This window comes from Pseudophryne corroboree, chromosome 7 (assembly GCF_028390025.1).
Source record: "Pseudophryne corroboree isolate aPseCor3 chromosome 7, aPseCor3.hap2, whole genome shotgun sequence".
NCBI lineage: Eukaryota > Metazoa > Chordata > Amphibia > Anura > Myobatrachidae > Pseudophryne > Pseudophryne corroboree.
This window is the reverse complement of record NC_086450.1, coordinates 75636344-75659922: the sequence shown is the minus strand read 5'-3', so window position 1 is coordinate 75659922 and position 23579 is coordinate 75636344. Positions and strand designations below refer to the sequence as shown.

Here is a 23579-nt window from a genome sequence, read left to right as displayed (position 1 = left end):
GTGCAAGGTGCATCGGTCAATCAGCTCCTGACTGTTAATTTACATATTGGCGCTGATTGGCTGGTACGTTTATCACCTTGCACTTATCACTGGTTTATCACTTCCTTATGCCTTCTCCAGGTTAATACATCTGCCCCTATATTATAAACGGCCAAAACCTCCATTAGTGTGGCAATTAGAGAAACCTGTTAGGTTATACCCAGTGGTACTCTGTCCCCACCTGGCTCCATGCTATTTGTATTGCGACCTCTAGTATTTGCAGGAGATATTGAGAAGCAGATACTTTCTTCTATACATGGTGAGCTTGTCCCATTAGTCATTTTTTTTTTTGGGGGGGGGGGGGGGACAAATTCAAAACTTGATTGGCCGCGTCTTATGACTTGGGATAGGTTTGGAACCTCTAGTGCTACTGTTAAGTGCCCCTTTCCCAGGTCTTTCCAAATTCCAAGACTAATTGCTGATCCATTTCTACAATGCGACTAAATCCTTAATTGCTAAACACTGGAAGGAAAGGAAAGACATTGTGTGTTTCTAGCTTTACAGATTACTCTGTAATTTTGATGTGCTGTCTGGTCGGCAGCTTTGTGTACACTTGTGATGTTTTCTCTCCAAAGTCTGTAAACTATAGTGCACTTTATCTGTTTGTTCATTGGTCTGCTTCAATAAAATTCTTGTTTAAAAAAACAATACAAAAAAAACAACCCAAACTTGTGAATATTTGCAGATTGGTGTGTGTTCATACATTATATAATGCTATGAATGTCTGTCCCTGTAATATGCTATTTCCATCTGCCCACCCACGGGAGAGCCAGAGATAGGATAAGACTGGATCCGGTCGGCATACCGGCTGTGAAAATACCAATGCCAGTATCCCAACACCAGTATCCTGATTAGGGTCACAAGGCCAGTGCAGGAAACCCAACCGCCAGGATCGTGACCGCGCATCAACCAGGCTAACGGGTAAGGGGGGACGGGCGGTTAGGTTTAGGCACCCCCAGAGAGAGTTGTGGTTGGTCTGCGGGGGTGGATAGGTGTGTTAGGTTGAGGCTGCAAGAAAGAGAGTTAAGGGTGCACTGGGGGAAGGTAAGTATACTTGCCTTCCCCCAGTCGGGATTCTGCACTTCGGGATGCCGCAGTCTGTATACTGAACACTGGCAACCCAATAAGACTGCTAGAAAGGGAGAGGCTGGGGGATAGGAAAAGAGAGCCCAGACATAACCGCTAGCAACCTGGTGAATGACTGGTCTGTAATGCTTGTATGTGTTTGTAGAAAAGGTAAAATATATAATAAATGGTATATTCATGTAATTATACTGTATAACTACATTGTATTGTCTAGAACCGTGGTTCTCAAACTCGGTCCTCAGGACCCCACACAGTGCATGTTTTGCAGGTAACCCAGCAAGTGCACAGGTGTATTAATTACTCACTGACACATTTTAAAAGGTCCACAGGTGGAGCTAATTATGTCACTTGTGATTCTGTGAGGAGACCTGCAAAACATGCACCGTGTGGGGTCCTGAGGACCAAGTTTGAGAACCTTTGGTCTAGATCTCTCTCAATACTGTAGGTCAGTGGTTCCCAAACTCTGTCCTCAAGTACCCCCAACAGTTCGTGTTTTCCAGGTCACCTAGCAGTTGAACAGGTGTTTTCATTACGCAAACATTTTAAAAGACCCACCTTTGGAGCAAATTATTTAACTTGCAATCCTATAAGGAGAACTGGAAAACATGAACTGTTGGGTGTACTTGAGGACCGAGTTTGGGAACCACTGCTTATAGGTCATTGCACAATGGCTCTGCAGACACTAACCACTTAATGACCGCATAGTTCTTCCTTTTCGACTGTCGGTTTATAGGATTTGGTGCTTTCCCAGTGGAATAATTTCCTTTGTTTACCCAAGTAAACTATACAGTGGTGTATGTGTGTAGGGGAGTTTATTCAGTTTCATTTATTGTAATTCAGAGACACTGAGCTATCTTTGTAGCATAATGAAATATCCTTCATTTTAATAAACCCACAGAAATTATGCTAAAGGTTCTGCTTTTATTTACTTTACAATAATGCAAACCCATTTATTTGCATGAACTGCTAGCTGTAAAAAGTATAACAATATCGAATACAATTTATTTAAGGCTGAAGTAGTACTGCTACCCCAACCACTGCACATACTGTAGCAATTCATTTATAGTTGTTTCAGCTTTACTCTTGGGGTGTGTACACACGGTGAGATCCCTGCTATGTTCGATTGTGACTATGCGATTTCCCTTGAACTCCCCCAGGACCCAGATAGCACAGATTGTACAGATTTTGACTATCTGTGCTTGAGATTTTGTCTATGTATGATTTTGACTAAGTGCCAATTTTGACTATACTTTGTACTAGATTGTACACTAGATAGTCAAGCTTGACTTGCCTGCACAGTCTATCTAGCCTTACAAGACTGACCCCACGGGAGCGCGCATCGGGATCGAATCTGTATCGCAAGCTGCCTAGCACCATGAGATATGCACTAACTTTTCATAAGATTTTGACTATATAGTCAAAATCTCACAGATTTATCTCACCGTGTGTAAACACCCAGGCTATGCATTCAGCAAAATGCAAATTAATTGTATAGCGAGTGAACAACTCGAAGATTATACAGGTTGAGTATCCCATATCCAAAATGCTTGGGACCAGAAGTACTTTGGATTTAGGATTTTTCCGTATTTTGGAATAATTGCATACCATAATGAGATATCATGGCGATGGAACCTAAGCGCAGTATGCATTTGTTTCATATACACCTTATACACACAGCCTGAAGGTCATTTTATGCAATATTTTTTAAAAAGTTTGTGCATTAAACAATGTTTGTGTACATTCACACAATTTATGTTTCATATACACTTTGTACACACAGCCTGAAGGTTATTGAATACAATATTTGTAATAATTTTTTGTATTAAACAAAGTGTGTGTACATTGAACCATAGGAAAACATAAATTTCACTATCTCAGTCTCACTCAAAATTCTGTATTTCGGAATATTTGGATATGGGATACTCAACCTGTATTAACGCTTCACGCTGGTGTAATGTTCCATCGGGAAGTCATTCAATTAGCATGAAATGTTTCTGATGTCTAGTCATGGTACTAACATGCGAGACCTGATGCAGGACTTCTGTGCTGCCTTGGTATTGCTCTATGTTCGGGGAACGCAGACTTTCCTCCTTTAAAGTTCCATTTTGAAGAGGACAACCTTCACTTTGAATGCTGTTTAGTGCAGATAGGATGCTGGTAATTAAATGGAACTGTTTTTCTAGCACTTTCTTTGGATCAACGGCCACTGCTGATGGCTGTGCACATATTTAGGGTAGTGGTAGGTATATCATGTCAGACTTTTTAGGAGAGAACACATTATTCTACCCTTTCTTTTCTTACACACCACAAGGTTTAGGTTACACTGGGGCAGATGTATTAAGCCTGAAGAAGTGATAAAGCAGTGATTAGTGCACCAGCCAATCGGCTCCTAATTGTAAATGTACATATTGGAGCCTATTGGCTGATGTGTTATCACATTGCACTTATAATTGCTTTATCCATTCTCCAGGTTTAATACATCTGCCCCGGGACTGTTATTATTTTATCATTTTTGACACATTACAGCCCTTAAGTGGGATACTGACACTTTGAACTAGTATTTGTACAGATGTGTTGTCATGGCAGTGTCTAGCTGTCTGCATATACTATTCCTGAATCACAATATTCTATATCCTTTTACTCTTGTTCCTTATCTGTTTAGAGTTTATAATGGCTATGCTGATACTAATATGGTTTCGATGTTGAGGTTTCCGCCATGGATTGACGTATATGACATTTGTATCGGCTGATATACTATCCATTAATTCTAAAATTCTCTGCCACCGTTTCTCCATTGTCCGTTCTATTCCCCGTTCTTCCTTTAATGACCTCTAAATGGAGATGGCTGAGAGGCAGTTGGAAAGGCGGGTGAGGAAGATGTGTGTCATCAGGGTAGACTTGTTATTGGAGACCAAATGTGTATGTGAGACCTAAACAGCCTTTTAAAACTCCCAACAGAAAGGAGACTCTGAAGGAGCTTTGAGAAAGGTAGATGTAGAACCTGGAGAGTGTTGTGAAGGCCTAAGGTGGGAAGGGATCTGCTTCCATCTATGGAAAGCTGTGACCATTCTATAGATTGTAAGCATGCGAGCAGGGCATTCCTACCTCTGTCTGTTATTACCCAGTTGTTTTCTATTACTGTTCTAATTGTAAAGCGCAACGGAATATGCTGCGCTATATAAGAAACTGTTAATAAATAGTGATAAAGCAGAAAAGGAGATTTCACATAGATGGAAGAAAACCGGTTTGATAGTGTGTGTCCTTCTTGGAGGGAGACCATAGGAGGAAGTGAGGGACAGGTGTTAATAGGCAGTGCTGGTAGTGATTTCATTGGGGAAGTTGGAAGTCCCTGAGAATGAGATGTACTAAGCCTTGGAGAGAGAAAAAAATCCCAACTAGTCAGCTACTAACTGTCATTTTTCAAATTCCACTTGTAACATGGCAGTTAGGAGCTGATTAGTTGGTACTCTATCTCTCTCCACTTTATCACTCTCCAAGACTTGGTACATCTCCCCCTATAGGTTAGAGCAGGGGTTCTCAACTCCAGTCCTCAAGTGCCCCATCAGGTCATGTTTTGTGGATAGAACAATAGGGATCAGCGCTCTGTGAAAGCACTAATATTATGTTATTTTCTCTTACGTCCTAGAGGATGCTGGGGACTCCGTAAGGACCATGGGGTATAGACGGGCTCCGCAGGAGATAGGGCACCTTAAAAGAACTTTGACTATGGGTGTGCACTGGCTCCTCCCTCTATGCCCCTCCTCCAGACCTCAGTTAGATCTTGTGCCCAGAGGAGAATGGGTGCACTGCAGAGAGCTCTCCAGAGTTTTCTGTTGAAAAAGAATTTTGTTAGGTTTTTTATTTTCAGGGAGTGCTGTTGGCAACAGGCTCCCTGCATCGTGGGACCGAGGAGAGAGAAGCAGAGCTGGCTTGTCAAGTTGGGCACTGCTTCTAAGGCTACTGGACACCATTAGCTCCAGAGGGAGTCGGAACACAGGTCTCACCTGGGGTTCGTCCCGGAGCCGCGCTGCCGTCCTCACAGATGCCGAAGATAGAAGCCGGATGAGAAGGCAGAAGACATCAGATCTTCATCTGCGCGCCATTGCTCCCAGTCACGCAGACAGAGCAGCACTGAAGGGTGCAGGGCGCAGGGGGGGGGCGCCCTGGGCAGCAATATTCCTCACTTTAAGGCAAATTCAGATAGATTAGGCTGCGGAGGCAGTAAATCTAAGATCCCCCGCCATTTTAAGAGAAAAGTCACTGGGACCGAAGCCCGCTGTCGGGTGGGCGGGGCTTGATCCTCAGCACTAACCAGCGCCATTTTCTCCACAGAAGCTGCATGCATGAACGCTGGCTCCCTGGTCTCTCCCCTGCTGAACTTCACCGGCTGGAAAAAAGAGGAGGGGGGCACATTAGCGACGCAATGAGTGGGAATTGGTATATTATATATAAAAAAAGAGCTATCTGGTCATATTTTTTCCAGTGTTTTTAAGCGCTGGTGTGTGCTGGCATACTCTCTGTCTCTCCTAAGGGCCTGGTTGGGATTTTGTCCCCTTATAGGTTAATACCTGTGTGTGTGGGGAGTGTCTGTACGTGTGTGTCGACATGTCTGAGGCGGAAGGCTTCTCCAAGGAGGAGGTGGAGCAAATGAGTGGTGTGTCCCCGTCGGTTGTGCCGACTCCGGATTGGATAGACATGTGGCATATGTTGAATGCAAGTGTGACATCTTTACATAAAAGGCTTGATAAGGCTGAATTAGGGGGGGACATCAGGGGGTCAATCCTCGGATTGGACCGACTCACAGGGCCCGTCGGGGTCTCAAAAGCGTCCCTTAACACAAGACACTACTACCGACACGGATTCTGACTCCAGTATCGACTACGACGAAGTAAAATTGCACCCTAGGGTGACCAAAACCATTCAGTGTATGATTGTGGCAATAAGGGATGTGTTGCATATTGAGGATGAACCCTCGGTCCCCGACAAAAGGGTACACATGTTTAAGGGAAAGAAACAGATTATTAATTTTCCCGCATCTCATGAATTAAATGATTTCTTTGGGAAAGCTTGGGAGACTCCGGAAAAGAGACCGCAGATCCCCAAAAGAATTTATATGGCATACCCCTTCCCTAAGCAGGACAGGGAGATTGGGGAATCATCCCCCACTGTGGACAAGGCCCTGACGCGCTTGTCCAAGAAAGTGGCGCTACCGTCTCCTGACACAGCGGCCCTTAAGGACCCTGCAGATCGCAGGCAAGAAACTACCTTAAAGTGTATTTATTCTCATACGGGTGCTGTGCTAAGACCGACAATTGCGTCGGCATGGGTGTGTAGCGTAATTGCAGCTTGGACAGATGAGCTGACAGATCAATTTGATAATATGGATAAGGATACTATATTCTTAACTCTAGCCCACATAAAAGACGCAGTCTTATTTATGAGGGATGCTCAAAGGGACATTGGATTGCTAGCTTCTAGGACCAATGCCATGTCTATCTCAGCGAGAAGATCCTTATGGACTCGCCAGTGGACGGGTGATGCTGATTCCAAAAAGCATATGGAAGTACTACCCTATAAGGGTGATGTATTGTTTGGGGATGGGCTGATGGACCTGGTTTCCACAGCTACAGCAGGCAAATCAAATTTTTTACCATATATTCCCCAACAGCAAAAGAAAGTAACACCCTATCAGATGCAGTCCTTTCGGTCGCACAAGTCCAGAAGAGGTCGGGGATCCTCTTTCCTCGCCAGAGGTAAGGGCAGAGGCAAAAGAGTACCTGCTTCGGCAGGTGCCCAGGAACAAAGTCCTCCCCGGCTGCTCCAAAACCCACAGCATGACGCTGGGGCTCCCCTGAGGGAGTCCGCACCGGTGGGGGCACGTCTTCGACTTTTCAGTCAGGCCTGGGTCAGTTCAGACCTGAATCCCTGGGTGTTGGAAATAGTTTCCCAGGGTAACAAATTGGAATTCGAGGAGGTGCCCCCGCGCCGATTTTTCAAATCGGCCCTACCAGCTTCCACATCGGAAAGGGATATAGTGTTAGCTGCAATTCAAACGCTGTGTATAGAGCAAGTGATAATCAAGGTTCCCCTGCACCAGCAGGGAAGAGGTTACTACTCAACCCTATTTCTCTAACGTCCTAAGTGGATGCTGGGGACTCCGTCAGGACCATGGGGAATAGCGGCTCCGCAGGAGACAGGGCACAAAAATAAAGCTTTAGGATTAGGTGGTGTGTACTGGCTCCTCCCCCTATGACCCTCCTCCAAGCCTCAGTTAGGTTTTTGTGCCCGTCCGAGCAGGGTGCAATCTAGGTGGCTCTCCTAAAGAGCTGCTTAGAAAAAGTTTTTAGGTTTTTTATTTTCAGTGAGTCCTGCTGGCAACAGGCTCACTGCATCGAGGGACTTAGGGGAGAGAATTTCAACTCACCTGCGTGCAGGATGGATTGGATTCTTAGGCTACTGGACACCATTAGCTCCAGAGGGAGTCGGAACACAGGTCTCACCCTGGGGTTCGTCCCGGAGCCGCGCCGCCGACCCCCCTTACAGATGCTGAAGATTGAAGGTCCGGAAACAGGCGGCAGAAGGCTCTTCAGTCTTCATGAAGGTAGCGCACAGCACTGCAGCTGTGCGCCATTGTTGTCACACACTTCACACCAAGCGGTCACGGAGGGTGCAGGGCGCTGCTGGGGGCGCCCTGGGCTGCAATATTTAATACCTTTATGGCAAAAGAATACATCACATATAGCCATTGAGGCTATATGTATGTATTTAACCCATGCCAGATATCTAAAACTCCGGGAGAAAAGCCCGCCGAAATAGGGGGCGGGGCTTATTCTCCTCAGCACACAGCGCCATTTTCCTGCTCAGCTCCGCTGTGAGGAAGGCTCCCAGGACTCTCCCCTGCACTGCACTACAGAAACAGGGTAAAACAGAGAGGGGGGGGCATTTTTTGGCGATATTTTGATATATTTAAGCTGCTATAAGGAACAACACTTATATAAGGTTGTTCCCATATATATTATAGCGCTTGGGTGTGTGCTGGCAAACTCTCCCTCTGTCTCCCCAAAGGGCTAGTGGGGTCCTGACTTCGATAAGAGCATTCCCTGTGTGTCTGCTGTGTGTCGGTACGTGCGTGTCGACATGTATGAGGACGATGTTGGTGTGGAGGCAGAGCAATTGCCGATAATGGTGATGTCACCCCCCAGGGAGTCGACACCGGAATGGATGGCTTTGTTTATGGAATTACGTGAAGACCCAGACACAGACACTGAATCTAGTGTCGACGGTGATGAAACAAACGTATTTTCAAGTAGGGCCACACGTTATATGATCACGGCAATGAAGGAGGCTTTGCATATCTCTGATACTGCAAGTACCACAAAAAGGGGTATTATGTGGGGGGTGAAAAAACTACCTGTAGTTTTTCCTGAATCAGAGGAATTAAATGATGTATGTGATGAAGCGTGGGTTAACCCAGATAGAAAAATGCTAATTTCAAAAAAGTTATTAGCATTATACCCTTTCCCGCCAGAGGTTAGGGCGCGCTGGGAAACACCCCCTAGGGTGGATAAGGCGCTCACACGCTTATCAAAACAAGTGGCGTTACCGTCTCCTGATACGGCCGCCCTCAGGGATCCAGCTGATAGGAGACTGGAAACTACCCTAAAAAGTATATACACACATACTGGTGTTATACTGCGACCAGCCATCGCCTCAGCCTGGATGTGCAGTGCTGGGGTCGTCTGGTTGGATTCCCTGACTGAAAATATTGATACCCTGGATAGGGACAGTATTTTATTGACTATAGAGCAATTAAAGGATGCTTTCCTTTATATGCGAGATGCTCAGAGAGATATTTGCACTCTGGCATCGAGAGTAAATGCGATGTCCATATCTGCCAGAAGGAGTTTATGGACGCGACAGTGGTCAGGTGATGCGGATTCCAAACGACATATGGAAGTATTGCCGTATAAAGGGGAGGAATTATTTGGCGTCGGTCTATCGGATCTGGTGGCCACGGCAACTGCCAGAAAATCCACCTTTTTACCTCAGACCCCCTCCCAACAGAAAAAGACACTGTCTTTTCAGCCGCAGTCCTTTCGGTCCTATAAGAACAAGCGGACAAAAGGACAGTCATATCTGCCTCGGGGCAGAGGAAGGGGTAAGAGAGGGCAGCAAGCAGCCCCTGCCCAGGAACAGAAGCCCTCCGCGGGTTCTGCAAAGCCCTCAGCATGACGCTGGGGCCTTACAAGCGGACTCAGGAGCGGTGGGGGGTCGACTCAAGAATTTCAGCGCACAGTGGGCTTGCTCACAGGTGGACCCCTGGATTCTGCAGGTTGTGTCTCAGGGTTACAGGTTGGAATTCGAGAAGTCTCCCCCTCACCGGTTCCTAAAGTCTGCTTTGCCAACGTCTCCCTCAGACAGGGCGACGGTATTGGAAGCCATTCACAAGCTGTTTTCTCAGCAGGTGATAGTCAAGGTACCCCTCCTACAACAGGGAAAGGGGTATTACTCCACGCTATTTGTGGTACCGAAGCCGGACGGCTCGGTAAGACCTATTCTAAATCTGAAATCTTTGAACCTGTACATACAAAAATTCAAGTTCAAGATGGAGTCACTCAGAGCAGTGATAGCGAATCTGGAAGAAGGGGACTTTATGGTGTCCCTGGACATAAAGGATGCTTACCTGCATGTCCCAATTTGCCCTTCACATCAAGGGTACCTCAGGTTCGTGGTGCAAAACTGTCATTATCAGTTTCAGATGCTGCCGTTTGGATTGTCCACGGCACCTCGGGTCTTTACCAAGGTAATGGCCGAAATGATGATGATTCTTCTGCGAAGAAGAGGCGTATTAATTATCCCTTACTTGGACGATCTCCTGATAAGGGCAAGGTCCAGAGAACAGCTGGAGGACGGAGTAGCACTAACCCAACTAGTGCTGCAACAACACGGGTGGATTCTGAATTTTCCAAAATCTCAGTTGACCCCGACGACACGTCTGCTGTTCCTGGGAATGATTCTGGACACGGTTCAGAAAAAGGTGTTTCTTCCGGAGGAGAAAGCCAGGGAGTTATCCGAACTTGTCAGGAACCTCCTAAAACCAGGGAAAGTGTCTGTGCATCAATGCACAAGAGTCCTGGGAAAGATGGTGGCTTCTTACGAAGCGATTCCATTCGGCAGATTCCACGCACGAACTTTTCAGTGGGATCTGCTGGACAAATGGTCCGGATCACATCTGCAGATGCATCAGCGGATAACCTTATCGCCACGGACAAGGGTGTCTCTTCTGTGGTGGTTGCAGAGTGCTCATCTGTTAGAGGGCCGCAGATTCGGCATACAGGACTGGGTCCTGGTGACCACGGATGCCAGTCTGAGAGGCTGGGGAGCGGTCACACAGGGAAGAAACTTCCAGGGAGTATGGTCAAGCCTGGAGATGTCTCTTCACATAAATATACTGGAGCTAAGAGCGATTTACAATGCTCTAAGTCTGGCAAAACCCCTGCTTCAGGGTCAGCCGGTGTTGATCCAGTCGGACAACATCACGGCAGTCGCCCACGTAAACAGACAGGGCGGCACAAGAAGCAGGACAGCAATGGCAGAAGCTGCAAGGATTCTTCGCTGGGCGGAAGATCATGTGATAGCACTGTCAGCAGTATTCATTCCGGGAGTGGACAACTGGGAAGCAGACTTCCTCAGCAGACACGATCTACACCCGGGAGAGTGGGGACTTCATCCAGAAGTCTTCCACATGATTGTGAACCGTTGGGAAAAACCAATGGTGGATATGATGGCGTCCTGCCTCAACAAAAAACTGGACAGGTATTGCGCCAGGTCAAGAGACCCTCAGGCAATAGCTGTGGACGCTCTGGTAACACCGTGGGTGTTCCAGTCAGTGTATGTGTTCCCTCCTCTGCCTCTCATACCAAAAGTACTGAGAATTATACGGCAAAAGGGAGTAAGAACGATACTAGTGGCTCCGGATTGGCCAAGAAGAACTTGGTACCCGGAACTTCAAGAGATGCTCACGGAGGATCCGTGGCCTCTACCTCTAAGACGGGACCTGCTTCAGCAGGGACCGTGTCTATTCCAAGACTTACCGCGGCTGCGTTTGACGGCATGGCGGTTGAACGCCGAATTCTAAGGGAAAAAGGCATTCCGGAAGAGGTCATTCCTACACTGGTAAAAGCCAGGAAGGAGGTGACTGCACAACATTATCACCGCATTTGGAGAAAATATGTTGCGTGGTGTGAGGCCAGGAAGGCCCCCACGGAGGAATTTCAACTGGGTCGATTCCTACATTTCCTGCAAACAGGATTGTCTATGGGCCTCAAATTGGGGTCCATTAAGGTTCAAATTTCGTCCCTGTCGATTTTCTTCCAGAAAGAATTGGCTTCAGTTCCTGAAGTCCAGACTTTTGTAAAAGGAGTACTACATATACAGCCCCCGGTTGTGCCCCCAGTGGCACCGTGGGATCTTAATGTAGTCTTGGATTTTCTCAAATCCCATTGGTTTGAGCCGCTCAAATCGGTGGAGTTGAAGTATCTTACATGGAAAGTAACCATGCTACTGGCCCTGGCTTCAGCCAGGAGAGTATCAGAATTGGCGGCTTTATCATATAAGAGCCCATATCTGATTTTCCATACGGACAGGGCAGAACTGCGGACGCGTCCTCATTTTCTGCCTAAGGTGGTGTCAGCGTTTCACCTGAACCAGCCTATTGTGGTGCCTGCGGCTACTAACGATTTGGAGGATTCCAAGTTGTTGGACGTGGTCCGGGCATTGAAAATATATATTTCAAGAACGGCGGGAGTCAGAAAGTCTGACTCACTGTTTATATTGTATGCACCCAACAAGATGGGTGCTCCTGCTTCTAAGCAGACGATTGCTCGTTGGATTTGTAGCACAATTCAACTTGCACATTCTGTGGCAGGTTTGCCACAACCTAAATCTGTCAAGGCCCATTCCACAAGGAAAGTGGGCTCATCCTGGGCGGCTGCCCGGGGGGTCTCGGCATTACAACTCTGCCGAGCTGCTACTTGGTCAGGGGCAAACACGTTTGCAAAATTCTACAAATTTGATTACCCTGGCTGAGGAGGACCTTGAGTTCTCTCATTCGGTGCTGCAGAGTCATCCGCACTCTCCCGCCCGTTTGGGAGCTTTGGTATAATCCCCATGGTCCTGACGGAGTCCCCAGCATCCACTTAGGACGTTAGAGAAAATAAGAATTTACTTACCGATAATTCTATTTCTCGTAGTCCGTAGTGGATGCTGGGCGCCCATCCCAAGTGCGGATTGTCTGCAATACTTGTACATAGTTATTGTTACAAACAAATTCGGGTTGTTATTGTTGTGAGCCGTCTGTTCAGAGGCTCCTACGTTTGTCATACTGTTAACTGGGTTCAGATCACAAGTTATACGGTGTGATTGGTGTGGCTGGTATGAGTCTTACCCGGGATTCAATATCCTTCCTTATTGTGTACGCTCGTCCGGGCACAGTATCCTAACTGAGGCTTGGAGGAGGGTCATAGGGGGAGGAGCCAGTACACACCACCTAATCCTAAAGCTTTATTTTTGTGCCCTGTCTCCTGCGGAGCCGCTATTCCCCATGGTCCTGACGGAGTCCCCAGCATCCACTACGGACTACGAGAAATAGAATTATCGGTAAGTAAATTCTTATTTTGTGGTCCCGAAACCGGACGGTTCGGTCAGACCTATTTTGAATCTGAAATCCCTAAACCTGTACATAAAAAGATTCAAATTCAAAATAGAATCTCTCAGAGCGATAATAGCCAACATGGAGGAGGGGGAGTTTATGGTGTCTCTGGACATAAAGGATGCGTACCTTCATGTCCCCATTTATGCCCCCCATCAGGAATACCTGAGATTCGCTGTACAGGATTGTCATTACCAATTTCAGACGTTGACGTTTGGACTTTCCACGGCCCCGAGGATTTTCACCAAGATAATGGCGGAAATGATGGTGGTCCTGCGCAAGCATGGAGTCACAATTATCCCATACTTGGACGATCTCCTGATAAAAGCGAGATCAAGGGAGAAATTGCTGAGCAGTGTGGCGCTCTCTCTGAGAGTGCTCCAGCAACACTGTTGGATTCTAAATCTACTGAAGTCACAGTTGATTCCGACAACTCGACTACCGTTCCTAGGTATTATGCTGGATACGGAACAAATGAAGGTCTTCCTCCCAATAGAGAGAGCCCAGGACATCCAGAATATGGTCAGAGACCTGCTAAAACCGAAAAGGGTGTCAGTTCACCAATGCACGCAAGTTCTTGGAAAAATGGTGGCGGCCTACGAGGCCATTCCCTTCGGAAGGTTCCATGAAAGGACTTTTCAATGGGACCTTCTGGACAAGTGGTCCGGGTCCCATCTGCACTTACATCAGAAAATAACTCTGTCCCCAGGGGCCAGAGTGTCTCTCCTGTGGTGGTTGCAAAGTGCTCACCTGCTGGAGGGTCGCAGGTTCGGAATTCAGGATTGGATCCTGGTTACCACGGACGCGAGCTTTCGAGGATGGGGAGCGGTCACACAGGGAAAAAATTTTCAGGGTCTTTGGTCAGACCAGGAGTCCTGTCTACACATCAATGTGTTGGAACTCAGGGCCATTTACTACGGCCTTCGACAAGCGGAGAGTCTTCTTCGAAACCTACCGTTTCTGATTCAATCAATGTCACAGCAGTGGCTCATGTGAACCGCCAAGGCGGGACAAGAAGCAGAGTCGCGATGGCGGAAGCCACAAGGATTCTTCGCTGGGCGGAAAATCGTGTAAGCACTCTGTCAGCTGTCTTCATTCCGGGAGTGGACAACTGGGAAGCAGACTTCCTCAGCAGACACGATCTCCATCCAGGAGAGTGGGGTCTTCATCAAGATGTCTTTGCAGACATAACACGTCTTTGGGGAACTCCTCAAATAGACATGATGGCGTCACGCCTCAACAAAAAGCTTCGGAGGTACTGTGCCAGGTCTCGGGACCCTCAGGCAGTGGCAGTAGATGCTCTGATAACACCGGGGGTGTTCAAATCGGTCTACGTGTTTCCTCCTCTTCCTCTCATCACAAAAGTGTTGAGGATCATAAGGCAAAGAAACGTACAGACAATACTCGTTGTCCCAGACTGGCCTCGAAGGGCCTGGTACTCAGATCTACAAGAGATGCTCACAGGAGATCCCTGGCCTCTTCCTCTGAGGGAAGACCTGTTGCAACAGGGGCCCTGTGTATTTCAAGACTTACCGCGGCTACGTTTGACGGTATGGCGGTTGAACGCCGAATCCTAGCGAAAAAGGGGATTCCGGAAGAGGTCATCCCTACTTTAATAAAGGCTAGAAAGGAGGTGACGGTTAAACATTATCACCGTATCTGGCGAAAGTATGTGTCTTGGTGTGAGACCAAGAATGCACCTACGGAAGATTTTCATCTGTGTCGTTTTCTCCACTTCCTGCAGACAGGAGTGGATATGGGTCTGAAATTAGGCTCTGTTAAGGTACAGATTTCGGCCCTCTCGATTTTCTTTCAGAAGGAATTGGCTTCTCTTCCAGAAGTCCAGACGTTTGTAAAGGGAGTGCTGCATATCCAGCCCCCTTTTGTGCCTCCAGTGGCACCATGGGACCTGAACGTGGTGTTGCAGTTCCTAAAATCACACTGGTTTGAACCGCTTAACAAGGTTGAGTTGAAATTTCTTACCTGGAAGGTGGTCATGCTGTTGGCCTTGGCATCAGCAAGGCGAGTGTCTGAATTGGCGGCTTTGTCACACAATAGCCCCTACTTGATTTTTCATGTGGATCGAGCTGAATGAGGACACGTCCGCAATTTTTGCCTAAAGTGGTTTCTTCGTTCCATATGAATCAACCTATTGTGGTGCCTGTGGCTACAAGTGACCTGGAGGATTCCAGATCCCTGGATATAGTCAGGGCCTTAAAGATTTATGTAGCCAGAACGGCTAAAATTAGGAAAACAGAGGCTCTGTTTGTCCTGTATGCTGCTAATAAGATTGGCGCACCTGCTTCGAAGCAGACTATTGCTCGCTGGATCTGTAATACGATTCAGCAGGCTCATTCTACGGCTGGATTGCCGGTACCAAATTCGGTTAAAGCCCATTCCACTAGGAAGGTGGGCTCTTCTTGGGCGGCTGCCCGAGGCGTCTCGGCATTACAGCTTTGCCGAGCGGCGACTTGGTCGGGGTCAAACACTTTTGCAAAATTCTACAAGTTTGATACCCTGGCTGATGAGGACCTAGCGTTTGCTCAGTCGGTGCTGCAGAGTCATACGCACTCTCCCGCCCGATTGGATGCTTTGGTATAAACCCCATGGTCCTTACGGAGTCCCCAGCATCCTCTAGGACGTAAGAGAAAATAAGATTTTAAACCTACTGGTAAATCTATTTCTCCTAGTCCGTAGAGGATGCTGGGCGCCCGTCCCAGTACGGAAACTCTGCAAGACTTGTATATAGTTGTTGCTTACATAAGGGTTATGTTACAGTTGGAATAGGTCTTGGACCGTTATTGTCGTTTGTTCATACTGTTAACTGGTTATGTATGTTCCAGGTTACATGGTATGATTGGTGTGGGCTGGTATGAATCTTGCCCTTGGATTGCTAAATCCTGTCTTGTATTGTCCATCTCCTCTGGGCACCGTTCTCTAACTGAGGTCTGGAGGAGGGGCATAGAGGGAGGAGCCAGTGCACACCCATAGTCAAAGTTCTTTTTAGGTGCCCTATCACCTGCGGAGCCCGTCTATACCCCATGGTCCTTACGGAGTCCCCAGCATCCTCTACGGACTAGGAGAAATAGATTTACCGGTAGGTTTAAAATCTTATTATAATCCATATTTAATATAATAATAAAAATCACATACATTAAGTACAAGAATTTAAAACCATAATCAGTTTATAAATATCCTAAAAAAAAGGATTTACTCTCGCCCACTGGGGTACATTGTGTGTAAATGTCCAGTATAATATACATGTTCCCAGTGTGCCACCGGTAGCGTGTAAAAAGCTTAGTCCCGAGTTTTCAAGAATTCTTGTTGGTGTTTCCTGGGGTGATCACCCTGTTAGGGGTGCTTTGCAGAAGAAGATGGAATGCCATAAACGGAGGGACTTCTCATATGCTAGTTTGCTCTCATTGCCCGAAGAGAAACTTTCCCAAGCCCTACTGGTGTTATTAGGCTGGAGTCCTCAGCTGAAGTGCGGTCTTTGTCCTCTGCAGCGTTAATTTCCTTGGCAACCAAAACAATCTGGAGCTCGGTGCACCTTTTCTCAGGTTGGTTCATGTAATTGGTACCTCGTGGGTGAATGGGGGTAAATAACCAACGCGTTTCGCTGCTCTATGTGGCAGCTTTTTCATGGTAACCTTGAAGCAAACCATTTCTAGCGCCTGTATTTACCTACTTGGTAAACTTTTCTGCCATGTTTTGTGGATGTCTTTAATCACGCACAGGTGAATTATTTTGCTGGGTCCGTAATTATCCCACCTGCTTCCACTGACAGAAATCTTCAAAACATGACCTGTTTGGGGTTGCGGTTGAGAACCAGAGGGTTAGAGAACAGTGTGATAGAGCCAGGTGGCGAAAGAGTGAAGGAATTTTGTGGCTGAGCCAGTGGGCTGGATGATGGCAGCAATTTAGAATGGAGAGTTAATTCTAATGATGAAGGAGAAGGAGGATTTACCAGGGATGACATGTAAGCTGCTTTCAGGGGACAGTAGGAGGCAGACTTTGTAGCCTCCAGTAGACTTAACCTATTTGTTAAATGAATGTCCATTTTATGAATTACAGCTGTATTTATTACTCTGGTAATGTGTGTATGTGTTTGTTTTTTAATGAGCGTCCTATCCCTAATCCTGCCCTGGCCAAACCATGAAGCGGCAAAACAAAAGATGAAGATTGTTTTGGCCGCACTTTGCATCTATAAACTGTTAGTTCCGTAATTAAATTCTACTACCGTGAGATTTTGCCAAAACTCCCCTAGTGACTAGTCTTAAAATATGACTGGTATGTGTCCGTTATAGGTAGCCATCAATCATCTATGATGTCATTTTTTAGCTTCTGTTTATGCTTACTCGTAGTCAAAGCTCTAACCCTCCTAAGCCTCAAACTCGCTTCTCAATGTTGGACCACAGTAATGAAATTATATTTGAGACCTGTTGGTCCACTATATTAGCAATTTCAAGTTTCCCTGTCCGTTTTTCTATGCTCATAAATCTTTTTTTTATTCCCCACCCCCATTTCACTTCTACTATAGTTGCCACAGAATTGTTCTTGTTTGAGAAAAGTTACTAGTCTGTCTTCTTTCTGACACACAGTTCAGTGCTCCTGTATGACTCTTATCTGCTTCTCACAATGAAAGTTTAGTTACCACATAATGTTACATAGAAGAACAAAACGGGGGTGATTTATCTATAGCTTTTTCTAAGAAATTTCTACGGAAACTTATCTAGAACAGTATGTCAACACATCGTAACTTGACCAATTGTTCTGATCTGTCCAAACTAGCTGCAACTTGCACTGCCCTGTAGCATTTCATTTGCAGTTAAAACTCCTACTCTTTATATAATCATAGGATATAAGGTACTAGGATAAATGACAAATTGTCCTTGTTTCTCGGCTGTTTCACAAACTCTGTATTGCCCTCCCCCTCGATTTAAGGAAATTAGTCATTTTACCTTGGCGTTTCAGAACTTTTCCCAGACTACCATAGGTAAATTGTATCTTTGTTTTCTTGGTACGTCTGTTCAGCAGAAGCTTTGGGGTGTAATTCAGAACTGATTGCTGCTGTCCGTTTTCACACAGCGTGCGATCAGATCTGCAGTGCTCTGTCGCGTTGCACGGACAGCGCGGTGCCTATCGACGGGATGGTGTGACAAATCCGATCGCAAGGTGATTGACAGGAAGTGGCCGTTTGTGGGTGTCAACTTAACGTTTTGCAGGAGTGTCCGGAAAACTGCAGGCGGGCTCAGGGGTTTGGAGGGAGGGTGTCTGACGTCGGCTCCGTCCCTGATCACCAGGAATCCATCGCAGCTGCTGAGTAAGTCCTGGGCTGCGCAGAGCCGCAACAAACTGATGTTTGTGCAGCTCTGCTAAAGAAGCGAATGCACACTTGCACAGGCTTTTCCCCTCTCCCTGTAGGCGCAGACTATCTGATTGCAGGACTGCAAAAAACGCACCCTAGCGATCGGGTCTGAATTACCCCCCTTGATTTACACAGTTGTGCTGCAGGATTTCACTATTACTGAACTTGAGTGATTCTCATAGGTGGTAATAGCTGTCGTCTTATACATTTTTCATTTTCGCGGTAAGTTTAGGTAACAGCATGAGAACGCCATTAGCGCAGTGTTTCCCAACCGCGGTCCTCAAGGCACACTGGATTTAGTGTTATCCAGGCTTGAACACGGGTGACTTAATTAGTACCTCAGTTATTTTGATTTAACCATCTGTGCTGAAGCCTAGATATCACTAAAACCTGCACTGTTGGTGTGCCTTGAGGACTGCGGTTGGGAATGCCTGCATTAGCGTGTTGTGTGTGTGCAGGGTTTTTTTTTTTCCTCCAAGTCTATGTAGATCACCTTAAGGTTTCCAATGCTTTTATGCGAGGTCAATGTATGTTAATACAGCAATATCATCTGTTTATGAACAACTGGTTTATAGTAATAAAATTTTTTTTAAATAAAGACATTAAAAGCTCTGGTAAGTGCAAGAAAAGAACACCAGTGGATTTGCGGCCTGAAGACGAATGTCACCAAATGTCAGTCAGATAACAGTTCGCCTTGGCAGGAGCTCCTGCCTCTTCCGTCTCCCCAGATCTGATATCTCATTGATATGAGCTTTGTGGTGTGCCTGATGTCTTAGAAGTGCAAGCTGCAATGGTCTTCTATTTCTTAAGCAGGAGGAATTTCAGATCATCAAATTCCAGCACATTCAATCATCTGGAAAGTAGTGTTTGGTCATGTTTCAATTAAGGGTCCATAAAGTAAAAAAAAAATTGTTAAGGGATCAGCTTAAGCTAGTTAACGTAACCCTTTACAGGACAGACAGAAGTGGAAAAAACCTACCAATGCGTTTAGAAAATCTATTGGTAACTTCTTACTTTGTGTAAAGTCTCATTGACACAGATGTAAACTGTGTTGCTTTCCACACTAAACACAAACAGGGATCAGACATTGGGGAGTTGTGTCAAACCTTGGCGAGAGTGATAAAGTACCAACCAATAAGCATTTAACTGTTACTTTACAGGCTTAGAAAAATAACTTTGGAGCGAATTAGTTGGTATTTTATCTCTACAAGTTTTGATGCATCACACAGGAACATTTTACTTTTGTTTCTTACCTTGCTTTTACAAACATGGATTGTTTTAAGAAAAGGATCGGATCTCCACCCAGTTAGTTTGTGTTGCTCCCAAAAAATGGTTTCACATCGTTCCTTTGTATCAGAGAAACTAAACTGGATAATCTTGTGACTTTCAGAACACCACTTGGGGCCTCCCTGGATGATCAGAACAACCTGCTCGGTTTTCCAAAGGGTAAGTGATCTGCTCGTTGCTAGATAAGTTTAATGACCTGGCACTTATTTGGAAACTGTTTGTACAGTGTCTTGTGCAAAGCGATTGTAGAGTTGAACTAGTTGAAAACTCTAGAACAGGTGTAGATTATCCCACATGCTGATCAATGTTTCAGTCTAGAATATTATATCTTGTGCAAAAAATTACTGAGTCCCCACTTTCTACCTAAGCTCTGTTTTTTTTTTTTTTAATAAAATTCTAACAAGTACCCCGTTCAGCAAGTTATGATAAACTGTTTCTCTGAACATGACCCCCACTCCCCCCAGGACAATTCTTCTGCAGTTTTTTCCTTCAGTCCTTTTTTCTTTTTACCAATGAACAAGAGAATTGAACTCTTGCTAAAAGTTCTACAGAGATGGAAAAATATTACACTTATTCTCTATGGCGATGTACTGCTTGGCATGGTTGCGATGTCCTGCTGCACCGATACCACCCAGGTACACCAATATAGCAAGTTTTCCTGAACACCCTTATGGGATACGAGGCATAACTTGATATTTAGATGGATGTGATTTGCCAATCCTGAGCGGCAAAACGTGTCCATTACACTGAATTGAATTCCCCACTCCAGAGTTTTTTTGCAACCATTGCAAACGTTTTCCTTTGATTGGCTAAGTATGTATGCCTGGTAAGCAAAGGCCGGATCATTACAGTAACTTAATTACAACTACAGGTTGAGTATCCAATATCCAAATATTCCGAAATACAGAATATTCCAAAATACGGATTTTTTTTGAGTGAGACAGAGATAGTGAAACCTTTGTTTTCTGATGGCTCAGTATACACAAACTTTGTTTAATACACAGTTATTAAAAATATTGGCTAAAATGACCTTCTGGCTGTGTGTAAGGTGTATATGAAGCATAAATGCATTCTGTGCTTAGACTTGGGTCCCATCGCCATGATATCTCATTATGGTATGCAATTATTCCAAAATACGGAAAAATACGATATCCAAAATACTTCTGGTCCCAAGCATTTTAGATAAGGGATACTCAACCTGTATTACCATAAACTTGAAGTACTCTCTTAAAGTCTACCATCTATTGTTGCTTCTGTCACTATAGGAATGATTAATCTCTTATGAATGCTTGCTCCACTCTAATTAATACCTTAATTACTGAATTCCTAAAACTGGCCTATGAGAACTGAAGACACCCCACAAACTGTATGGTGTTTCAGTTTGTTTTCTGTAGTACTCCCTCTATAGGTGCTCATTTCAAAATGTATTCTCCTTAAAATAAAGTTAATACAATTGCCTACTTTAGAACGGGATCAGTATGTAATCCCGCTGGACGGGATCCCGGCGGTCGAAATACCGACGCCGGAATCCCGACCACACAATCCCGACAGGGGTGGCGAGCGGAACGCAGCCCCTTGCGGGCTCTCTTCGCTCGCCAAGCTGCGGGCACGGTGCCTCGCTACGCTTGGCACACTATAATATTCTCCCTCTATGGGTGTCGTGGACACCCACGGAGGGAGAATATGTCGGGATTGTGGCGGTCGGGATTCCGGCGTCAGTATTTCGACCGCCGGGATCCCGTCCAGCGGGATGTTGACCGCATCCCTTTAGAACACCCTTCTTACTATTCTATGGGGGGTATTCAATTGTTTGAAAAGTCAGTTGGGAGTCGCTCTTCTTTTTTTTTTTTTCTCTCCTTTTTTCTTATCTAATAGACAGGGGAAAAAAAGACACTCAATGGACTTTTCAAACAATTGAATTCTGCCCAATATGTCTGTTTTTGATGTCTTAATCAAGTTGTGTATGTAGTTAAATGCTGCTGAAAACGATACACCTTGCAACAATTAAGTCTCTGTGTAAACCTAAAGCATTTAAATCTAGGTGCGAGCTTCCCTTTTTCCACAGCCGCATGCTGATCGCGAAGTATGCTTTGTATACTTTGAAAACCGCCACACCTGTTTAATTTTCCTATCCATTTTCAGATATAAATACAGTAAAAGTAAGACAGGAATATACATTGAAAGTTGTTTTTATTTTTTCCACCTTCTTTCTTCTTCTTCTCTTTACACTTGAGCTTTTGCAATACGGAAGTGAAACATGTTACATGAGCAGTCAGGTTTTTTTTTTTTCCTTGTCTTGTTTGAACTATGCTTAGTTTAGCTGAACACTGACCTTCAGTACGCTGCAGGCATCTGATACGGTAACAAGGAAAACATGTGGCACTTCTGTCCGAGTGATCACTTTGGCTTTTTCTCTCCTAGGAATGGTTTTAAAAAATGGCAGCAGTTTTGAAGATGACTTGTCCCTTGGAGCCGAAGGTCAGTATGGTGTCTGCTTACCCTGTAGTGTTACTGCCTGTGCACTTTACTCGCCAGGCTCTCAGAATGTTGACGCGACCATTGTAATCTTCAAAGGGAAGTTATCAGGACTCATATTGAATCGAGCAGTGTAGTACTTAGGGCTGTCACTGTGAGAGAGGTGTAACGTTTTCTAGAAGAAGACACAGAACAGGTCTTTGCATTTGTACTTGAAGTATTCTAAATCTTATCTGTTAATTAGTTTCTTTTGTGCAAGACTTGGAGATTGCATTGAACTTCCACATATTACATTTCTGTTAGGTAACTATAATTACCGTGGAATATTCCTTGTTTTGCGTAACTCGTAAGGGTGTAATTGTATTACTTGACATAGTCATATTCAACTCACTAGGCTCGTTAATAGCTTTAACCTTTTATAGTATGAAATCCTCTCTCCTGTACGGGCATGTACGGTTAATGTAATTCAGTCTTTCGTAGTATGTACTCAGAACACACTTGCAGCCTACGCTAAACTGCTGCATTATTTGTCTTTGAGTAATAGAACTGTGTGTTGCAACATGAGTGATGCTTAACCAGTTTGGGATTATTGGGGACCTAAACTGCAGTAGCAATCCATGTCATGTACTAGTGACTCTTGCACTATTCAGCCATTGAAATCTAATGGAATTTACATTTAAAAGTCTGCCAGTGCCTGGTTGAACTGTAGATATTTAGAAGACTCTCTAACGTGTACACACTGTCCTGTGGGTTGACTTTTTTATTTTTGTGCTTAGGAAAGAATACAATGTGTTGCAGGAATCATTTTACTTGAAGCAAAAAAAAATTGTATTTCTTATCGGCGGCTTCATCTGTAATAATGAATTTATTTGCACTTTTATTGACTGTCGCTGTACTTGTCTGCCTCATAAACTTTCCCTAATGAATCGCTTGTCTTTACATTGTATCACAAGACTGAATAAGTTTCTGTTTAGTGTGTCGGGTTGGTTTACTGTCTACAACCCAAATAGACAGTGACTAGCACTAGCCTGTCTCATGTAAAGACTGATCGCTTAATTCTGCAAGTTGCGGCAAGCTGAGACGTAGCACAGAGCTGTAAGGAGGGAGGAGAGCCTTTGCAGCTTTGCCGCGTTGTAATGGACGATTCATCTTGGAGGCTGTTTGGTTTGTGTATTAGCACAAGAACCAGATCTGTCAATTTTGTTCCTTTTGTGTGCGGACTTAACGTCCTAGCAACCGTATGGGCGCCACACCGTTTCGGTTGTTAAGGTTTATGCGACTGATTTTAATAATTCTCTGTCCCTATTTTAAATCCCAGTTTTTAGTTACTTGTTTAGCCGAGAGGCTCGTGTTAGCGTAAACCGGAACTTTGCAGAGGTAGTAATCCCCTTGGAAGCTGGTACCCATTTTTTTTCTTTGCCGTACAAGTACATGTTGCCAGTTATGCAGCGACGGTTGTCCTGAAGCGACGGCTTTTCCTTATGAACTGCACGAGGAGACTGGGAGTTTTTTGTTTGGCGGTGACAACTTACGGGTTAAACCTGTAAAAACAAAATGCACATGGCAGTCTGTCCTCTACAAAACCATGGTGAAATGTAGGAATGAAACCAATTT

At 45.2% G+C, this 23579-nt stretch overlaps 1 protein-coding gene across 3 annotated transcripts in view; it reads left to right on the top strand.

The window, feature by feature from the left end:
* ITPRID2 (ITPR interacting domain containing 2) overlaps positions 1 to 23579 on the top strand; it is a 109473-nt gene that overhangs the window by 12443 nt on the left and 73451 nt on the right. For all 3 annotated transcript variants that reach the window (XM_063933328.1, XM_063933327.1, XM_063933329.1), the window contains 2 exons: positions 19594 to 19649; positions 21912 to 21968. In XM_063933328.1, coding sequence (XP_063789398.1) covers positions 19594 to 19649; positions 21912 to 21968 — 113 coding nt within the window. The remainder of the gene's footprint in view (positions 1 to 19593; positions 19650 to 21911; positions 21969 to 23579) is intronic.